The 9,944-nt window shown below is 35.1% G+C and overlaps 1 protein-coding gene across 1 annotated transcript; it reads right to left on the reverse strand.

The window, feature by feature from the left end:
* Positions 1–68: 68 nt before the first annotated feature.
* LOC105330090 (flavin-containing monooxygenase 5) lies at positions 69–2,651 on the reverse strand. Its single transcript, XM_011431666.4, has 2 exons — positions 1,868–2,651; positions 69–1,222 (listed from the first exon to the last, which is right to left on the reverse strand). Exons 1-2 carry the CDS (start codon positions 2,498–2,500, stop codon positions 218–220), a joined length of 1,638 nt encoding a protein of 545 aa, XP_011429968.3. The 5' UTR covers positions 2,501–2,651; the 3' UTR covers positions 69–217.
* Between the last annotated feature and the right edge of the window lie 7,293 nt (positions 2,652–9,944).

The raw sequence follows: 9,944 nt of genomic DNA on the forward strand, positions 1-9,944 counted from the left end.
TTATATTAATCTCAAATTATTTTACTAGTAACTATAGCACTTGTGAAAATATTTTCTTTGAAGAAGTATTTCCAATTAACTTTCATTCAATATTGAATCTCTATAAAACATTTATATATCCTCGATATGATATTGAACAACAAATTATGTTTAAAGGTAACAGTTTTTCTGTCACTTTAGTTTGGGATATAATGGGATATTTTCAGTTACTCTTAGTCTAGTAATTGAATTTCCATATAACTCTGTTGGATATCAAGTATATCAAAATTCCAACTATCGCAAAGACACAAGCCACGTTTTTCAACAAGTCTATCCACTCTTTGTAAAGTCCTTTGGTCAGATCGACTCCCGCAGTGCGAGTTTTCATGGGAAACCACATGTTCTTTTCCACATTTTCAATGGCAGCTCTTGCGCCATCCCATTTCCCTGGTCCTTCCAATCGCCATTGTTGGGGTGTACACGGTCCAAAAACCAATTTTCTCCAAAAAGCATTGTCTGTGAAAAAAAGTTTCGTGAGATTTGGTTTGCATCCAATATAATCCGCGAGCTTATCCATGTAACGCAATGCGTGGATGACAATGAAGTGTCTGGGGGACAAGTCGGAATTTCCTTTGATCATCAAAAGCCTCTCTTCTACTTCTTGTCTTCTCTTCGAAGCAGACGGTAAGTTACAATGACCAGCAAATACTCGAGTTACCCACCGTGTCTGCATCTCCAAAATGGCTGGAAGAGCACCGAAAGGTTGAACTAACCCTACTACAGCCAACGTTGATGGTTCCAGGGAAACGGGCCAAATATGGTCATACAAGAAAGGAAATTGGTTCTCAATTCTTATCACGCCATCCTCAAGGAACGGAAAATCGTGCAGATATCCGGTACCAAATACAACAGCGTCGATATCTTTAACTGTGGTCCCGTCGGTAAATATGACGTCATGTTCCGTGAAGCGCTCTACGTCAGTTTTTACGGTAATCGTCCCAAGCATTATACGATCAGGTAACTCGTCCGTGATTGCGATGGCAGTCAACCGGAACGGTCCATTTGGAGCCAATCCATACTTGGACAGGTCGTATCGTTTGTTGAAGATTTTGAATTTTAATGGCCGCATGTAGTTTGATGGTAGTGACTGGGAGAATCGGGTGACCGCCACTTGATCTAGAGGGCGCCCAAAATCGGCCACCCTCTGTACTATAAATGTCCCCTTTCTTGTACTGATGTAAACCTAAGAGTATATTAAGATTTCCTATACAATACAATTTTCCTATGGAATTTTATTAATTTCATTAAATTAAAAATACTTAAAAATACTCAAATTACATGCAATGTTTTCACCAATTGCTATAATATTGCTGAATTGACTTTTGTCAGGCACGTAGCATCGTTTTTGAAAGTGGGGGGCCAGACCCATCCAAAAAATCTTGACAAGCAAAAAAAAATAATAAAATAAAATTTACAGTTTCCAAAAATTTTCAAAATCCTAATCCGTAGGGGGGGGGGGGGATAGACTCAACTATACTTCCAAAAAAAATTCTCCCCTACCAAAACAATTTTCCCTCCAAATTATGAAATTCCTAATCCGTGGGGGGGGGGGGGGGAGGGGGTATCTTCAATTTGACTACTCATTTCCTAATTTTCATATCAATTTTTGACTAACTTCCAAAAAAGTGGGGGGCCAACTCCATTATAATTCATTTTTTTATATGTAAATTTTAAAAAATTTGTTGTTGCGAGAAAAAGTGGGAGGGCCAGGTACCCCCCTGGCCCCCCCTGATGCTACGTGCCTGTTTGTATAGAACCTTTTTTCACCAATTTATGTGAAAAGTATCAGTATTTCTGAATGAATCTTTATTGATTATTGTTCACTCACCTGTTCGGCGTGTCGACTTATTTCACACGCTACATCACATGCCGAGTTCCCAACGCCAACAACCAGAACTTTCTTTCCAACAAAATCCTTGAAGTCTTTGTAATCGTGAGTGTGAATTACTTTTCCGGCAAATTTGTCTAGCCCCGGACATTTTGGTACATTTGGTCGATAAAGATGGCCGTTAGCCACGATGACGTAATTAACCCTTTTCGTATCTACATGTTCTGTCTTAAGTTTCCGTACAGTAACGATCCAGTCTCCCGAATCTGGAAAGTCGTCTGCTTTTTTCACTTCCTCTACGCAATGCCCGAAATGAATGTGGTCCCGCAGACTGAAATTTTGGGCGTATAAATCCAAGTATTTTTTAAAGAACCGATGGTGCATGAAGTTTGGGAATTCCTTTGGGATTGGAAAATCGCTGTAGCACGTCATCGCTTTGCTCGTGTTGATGCAGCAGGATTTGTACAAACTGGGGTCGCCATTTTTGGGAACGTCGTGATAGTTCCAGATCCCACCTAAATCCGAGTCTTTTTCAAAGCAGATTGGGGCTAATCCTTCTTCAAGGGAGTGTTTAATGGCAGCTATGCCTGCAACACCGGCGCCTATTATGCAAACTGTACGCGTTTTCTCCATGAATGAATCCCCTCGTTTGCAGAAAATTGCCACAATCAAACTGTCTTGTGTAAAAAAGAAAAAAATACTTCGTATCTTTTTAGATCAAATTATTTGAGTTTGTACCCTTCAAAGATCTTGTCTTATTTTGTGTGTCCAATTCAGTTTAGTTTGTCCTAGAATAAGAACGCTAATTTGAAATTTTTATGTGAAGTCTCTGGCCGAAACGTGACACAGCATTAATTTGAAGCAATATGAGCTGCAATTTTCTTGTTGAATTTTTTTTAAAGAAAATGTTATTTTCTTAAAATGACAAAACATATCATGGTTTTTAAATTTCTGTTAGCCACATTTGGTGAGAAAACCCATTAAGAAGCCTAAATTGGGGTAAAATTTAATTATTGTCATCCTGTACAAAAATTGATCTGCTATATATTCCTTAGAAGAGAAATCTTTCTTCTGACAAAATTAATGGTTTTTTTTTTTTTTTGCAAAATCTCATTTAATATAACATAAAAGTTTAAGTTACATGCAGACTTATCATACTAGCAGGTTTTTGCAGCAAAATAAAATTCTAAAAAAAATAAAGCTCATATTGCTTCAAATTCACCATGATTTCTTGGGTTGCCTCATTAATTGTATTAGCATGAACGGTAAATAACACATAAGTAACTGCTGAATAAAGAATCAAACAACTCAATAAAACACAAATATTCAATGAATATAACCTTTGGCATAATGGTAAATTGATTTCATTTAATTGTTTAAAAATATTTACATCAATGAAATGTTAATCAGCGCAATTTATGTATATATCAAATCAGGTCGTGATCCGGTTTGAAGGCGCGAAGAGAGTCAGTCATGTTCTTCGAGAAATACTGAGGGAAAATCGTATTCATACGTACCAGATTTGGTGATTAGGTCGTCTGTGTTATGTGTAAATATCACTCAAATTAATCAATGTAATTTAATAGGGGGAAAGAAAGTGAATGTAAATATTCCAAAATATTTAAAATGTCAACGATGCAACGAATTCATAAAATGCCGGGTAAAATGTTTGATTTGAATTTGAATATAATTGGAATCATTCAACAAATTATAGCAAGATTCACCACATTACGTTATGTTTGCGCGAACGCAGAATTACGCGAGATTGTCATTGTTATGTCAGACATTTTTTTTTCTTCAAAAAGTTCGTGATCTGATTTCAGAGGTCCCTCTCATTAACATTATACTCCTCTAACGTGATTGCAATCGGCCTGAAAGACTACGGGTATTTACATGTAAAAAGAGAGTTTAAGATTAAATAGACGTATTTAGAAGACTAAAAAGAGTTTTTTTTATAAACATAAAACAATTAAAGAAAATGTGCGGCAAAAATATCTTGGGACAGACTTCAACACCAATGACAAATTTCCAAGAAGGAAACACGTACATGTGCATGTATACTTATAAATTATGTAATAAATAAGATAAAGACTAATAAGTAATGTGCTAATTATGATGGCTTAAATACAACTCTTTAGTACTTGGGTGGAAGATTTTTTTTTACTTTCGATATATAAATTATATCATTACAAACTTTGTTTTAAACATAAAATCATGCATTCAAATCATTTCATTTAAAACAGTTCATTATTGAAAATACTAGTACCAACTATTCATACAAAGAAGGAGTATGCATGTATATAGCTATTAGTATATACGGAAAATTGAATATACATTTGCCGGTGATTTCTCGTAGAGCTACGGGTTATTATACCATATAGCCCGTTTTCCGGGAGCGCAAGGCTGCTTTCTACAATTTCTACAATATTGTACAGCTGTATGTATCAATACAATAATATATTAATCTGAATGGTTTATTCGTTTATTCGTTAAAATATATATTCATTAACAATGCATGAATTTCTTGCTTATTCCTTGTATTAAAATTGTATATTTGATATAAACATTTAGTTACTTACAAACTCTCTCTCTCTCTCTCTCTCTCTCTCTCTCTCTCTCTCTCTCTCTCTCTCTCTCTCTCTCTCTCTCTCAGAGTTCAGAGCAGGGCTGTCGGAAAGTGGAGTTCTTTATAATTTTGTCTTCGAAGACAAAAATGATTAAAATCAGTAATCTGAACTTTAAGTGTTTCTGTGTATTGTATTAAAACATTCACTGAAACCCCTGTTTCAATCACGTTAAAAAAGTGTGTTCATTGAATTTGCTTTGTTTAAAATTTACAGTGAATTCCCTTTTTTCATATGATTGAAACAAGAATTTTCAGTGATACGCTTAAGATTGCTGATTTTAATCATTTTTGTCTTCGGGAACAAATAATAAAGAACTCCAGGAACCACTATCCGACTATCTGAGCCCCTGTGTTAATTCAGCTCTGCTCTCCGTGTGGTAACCCTCTCCCTTTTTGGTTGGAAAAAGAAATTATATAGAAATATGTAGACCAACGATAATTTTTTTAAAAATCTAATTTAATAACTATGACTAATTTAATAACTATGACAAATAAATACACACACACACACACACACACACACACACACACACACACACACACACACACACACACACACACACACACACACACATACGTGTAAGCGGTGCCAATCCAACACCTGCATTCCCCACCCTCCAAATTGACACTATCATTTGTACTCACTCAAATTAAAAACGAAAAACACCATTGAACTCATTTTTGTTTCAGGATTGTCATGATCGGTTGCAATTTCTTCTATTTTTACTTTTCTTTACCTTGACTTGGCGCTAGCTAAATAAACACTCGATTTACACATCCAATTGAACACCTCTTAAACACACGTTCAAGTGAACATCTTTATACACACTTTCAATACAACTCCACAAATCCATATACACCCAATCAATTGAACACCCCATTAAAACGCGTCCAAAATCTCTATATCACATATATTCCAGAGTATTGCATTAAAATGAACTTTATTTATTTTACAACAATTGATTTACAACTTATATTATTATTTGTTGGCACGGATGTAAGCGCGAGCGGGTAATTGACGTGGGAGGAAGCCGGAGTGCCCAGAGAAAACCCACGTGTCCAAGCGGGCGACCGCCATACCCTTTCACATCCAAACACTGTCGATCATGGGGATCGAACTCAGGTCGCAGCAGTGATTAGCAAGTGCATTGTCAACTGCGCTTCTTGGAAAGTCAAATATTGCATTAACAACATTAAGAGCTGACGATATGTATGTGTACTCGTTCATGCTCCCTAATTACATGTAGTCTTAGAAAATGTATTTCTTTTTCATTAGCAACATCTGTATATAAACATTTGTCTCTTTTCACAAAGAATTTGATACATGATAGAATTCACTTTCATTTACCATATTATGTAACTTTTTAAAAACATTTGCATATTAATATCTCAATTTAAATATCAATGAAAAAATTAAACAAATGTATCAATCTAATATGGAAAAATAAAGAAAATGAATAGAACATTGATGGCCATTCCGTATACCTGTAAAGCCCCTAGAAATTAAACCTTCAAAATTAATTAAAGCCCTTTTCACAGTTGGCGCACGAGCTGAAGCGACAAAATATTCAAGCGACCGAAAAAATAGATATAGTTAGCAAACTGTTGCCAAACTAATCGCATATGAAAAAGTACTCTATGAAATTCGAACGATTCGGAGCGACCGTTGTGCGACATAAATGCATTGAATCTTGCGATATATATTGCGTCTATATGCAAGTGTTGTACAATGAAAGCGAGTGTTTAAGATAATGCGAAAGGATCGCATGAAAGACCAAATGATCAGACGATTGAACGTGCAGCAATGCCATAGGGCGAACGACGCTCGTCCGATCATGCGTATCATCATACGAATTCTCGTACGAGTCAGAGGGGATATATATACTGTATACCGCCAATTTCCGATACCCGTCAGTAGGGATAGTTGAATGCAAGACAAGATACCGCCCGATAAGATTAGAAAAGCAACAGCCAAAACCAAGGTTAATTGTGTCCTAAAACTATATAAGGGGAACTATTCGCCTCAGTTTTATTTTCGCTCATTTTGCTCTTTTTGTCAGTAAGCGGATTAAAACTTGGCAAATTCTAATGTCTCATATCATCTCTATTTTACAACAACATTGTTGGGGCGAATGCAAGGCAAGGCAAACCCGTAAGTAGAAGCGAAAATATCCCGGTGCGAAAATAACACTGTATCTTGTACGTACTAGTGGCAAAGCATGTAAACTAAAACCAAAAATCTTGCATTGATAGTAAAACGTTGCGAGATTACATATTCACGTTGAGCAACAGTCTCATGATCGTTCTTATGAGAGTTCTTTTAATTGACAAAGTTAAACCAACTTTTAATTATAAAAAAAAAACACACTTATACCCGTGTCCGGTATTTCAATGATTGTAAAGGTTTGACACGTAGTCAAAGTCAAGAACTGTCTGACTCGTCTATATCACAGCAGATAAAACAAACTGAATTTTATAGATGGTGTGAACTACCTACTGCAGGATTGTATATGTGTCAATTTCAGTCTAAGAAAGATGTTAATGAAGTGTAATGTCAAAGAAAATCTCTATTGTAGTAAGTTTTAAACATTGCTTCATTCTACCCACTTAGTTTACAAATTTGAGTATAATTTTTTCTATTACTCATACATATACAGACTTAAACACGTACATCCCAGGCACGTAGCATCGATTTTCTCTCAAAAATAATTTGGATTACATATGAATCAACATGCACATGGAGTCCCCTCCTCTTTTTGGGAGCACGTAAGAAATTAAAGTAAATTGAAAGAAATTAACAATGAAAATGTGCTATAAATTGATAAATACGCCCCCTCCCATATATAGCAATACATATAATTTTCACGATTTTGAAAATTTGCATTATTCTCCATATTGTCAAGATTTTTTATATAAGGTCCCCCCCCCCCCCCCCTTCAAACATTATGCAAGCAAAAATTCAATTTCAAATTGTTGAACTTTCCGAATTTAGAAATATTTTCCAGCCGATTGAATTTTGATATTTCTTGTTACCGGAAATGCCGAGGCAGGGAAAGGAAATTCCGAGGTCTGTCTGTCTTGTATTAATAATTTTAAGTAAGGGACCAGTTAAATAATTCAATCTTAACATAGCACGGGAATCACAGATATCCAATTTTGAATGTTTACGATGCACAAAAGAGATTGATAAGTTGAATCAAAATTGATGTCTATATATATTTTAAAAATTCCTCTAATGAAATGTGTGTGTCATTAAAACAAACCTGAAGTGCAATGATTTTGCTTTTGTTTCTTATAGTACCATCAATACAAATAAGTGTCAATAATACAATGTACAATGTAACATTAAATTAAAAAATTAGACACATCGTAAAAATTCTTCATTTCAAGTCAAATCCGGTTCACCCCCCCCCCCCCCCCCCCGGTTTTCGACTAAATAATTCGCCGCCCCAATACGAAGTACCTTCCAAAGCTCTCTCTCTCTCTCTCTCTCTCTCTCATGTACAAATACTTTATATATGTTTAGTACTTCTAAATGTAGCATGCGGTAATATTGCCAGTGTTTAAAATCGTGTATTTCAATTTTTACTGATCATTGATTGTCTTGTCTCTGATTCGAAGTCCATGATAAAAAGTACTGTGTGTGATATACCTTGTATTGTCTCCTTTGTGTATCAGTACAGAACACATTCTTTTGTTTGTCTGGGATCAAGAAAAACCTCGGAAATAACAGACAAGGCTCAGACTATACACGCGACAGAGTGACCGCGGCGAGGATTGAATATTGGCCACCTATGTATATGTCTTGAAGTATCAAAATAAACAGCTGCAAACGACGGGGAATTACGGTTCACCGGAATTACACCGTAAAATAAAGGAGTTTGAGATTTTATGTTACTATAAAAAGTGATTTCGCCCGGGTCTACATTGAAATCAAATCATAGTAAAGGATATGAATTTTGAACAAGGACTACATTTATAAAGTGATCGCTCAAAATCGGGAATTAGAAATATGTATTGTAATAGCGATCAAAATCAGCATGATCAGTTTATTCCATATTTTATTCGGGTTTGTAAATGAAGTTCTATTTCGTTTTCTCTACCTACGAGAGAGAGAGAGAGAGAGAGAGAGAGAGAGAGAGAGAGAGAGAGAGAGAGAGAGAGAGAGAGAGAGAGAGAGTACTAATACATGGAGTTATTTTTAAAACCTCACAGCATTTTACTGTGTAAGCATTAGAATAGTTTACCGATCTATTTTTTTCCCATACTGTACAAGAATATGCGATATGATATATACACTGTCTTGTTTCAAATTAGAAATACCGGTAATTGAACCTATGAATGCTCTTTAGTCAATTATGTTCTGATAGGGCGACTAAAATGATTAATTAAATGAATAAAAATGAACATGTTTTTTTATTTTAAAAACATTACATTTTACGGCCGACTACTATTTCATTTCGGAAGAATACTTTAAATGTAAGCGACTTTTTTAAATTTTTGAATGATAAATTTATTTAATTAAAACATATGAGGTCCCTTGCTTTTGGCATGTTAAACCAGTATACAATGTACATACAATAAGTACAGAATACATACTCATCCTTTGTGTTTCTGTATTTTCCCTTTACAATTAATTAAGGATGCTTTTTAAATGAGAAAGTCTGATCATATACAATTGCATCATTAAATTTTTTTTATACCAAATGAATGCAATGTCACTTATGTTTATATTTATTTTTAAATATGATTACGCCAATTGTTGAATAATGAAGGTTTTTTTTTAATTTTCGTATTAAGTGCCGACCTCAGGGTCTCTCAGGGTTTTCTCAGTACCCTCAGTGCAAACCTCAGGGTCTCTCAGGGTTACATCAGTATTTTCAGTGCCGACCTCAGGGTCTCTCAGGGTTTTCTCAGTGTCACTCGGGGTTTCCTCATGGTTTTTTTAAGTCTCAGGGTTTTTTTATTACAGTAAGTGATATATTGATGTAATGCAAATACAAAATATTCCTATGTTGACTTTGACTTTAGTGAATTGTAAAAAAAAGTAACACTTTCAAATGGGCATCACTTTTACACACGTTCAACTGAACACCATTCATTTGCAGTGTAATTAAAATGCTTCTGACCATTATAATAATAAGGATTATCCATTCAGATTTTCAAATTAGACTGGGTATCGTGTGTCCACTTAACCATGCTCAATGCATGTGAATATAATGCAAAGTTCCCAATTAACTTTGGGAAAATGACAAAATAAATTTACACTTCCAAATAAGCACCTCTTTTACACACGATCAACTGATCACTTCACACACAGTCCTCAGGTACACGTTCACAACTGAACACCTCAACATCAAATCTATTCATCATCAATGAAATCATTGACACAAATTATATAGCTAAATAATCTACTGCTTTAAGCTCCACACAAACTCATAAGATGCCCGA

Source organism: Magallana gigas, chromosome 6 (genome assembly GCF_963853765.1).
Source record: "Magallana gigas chromosome 6, xbMagGiga1.1, whole genome shotgun sequence".
In the NCBI taxonomy this organism is placed as follows: domain Eukaryota; kingdom Metazoa; phylum Mollusca; class Bivalvia; order Ostreida; family Ostreidae; genus Magallana; species Magallana gigas.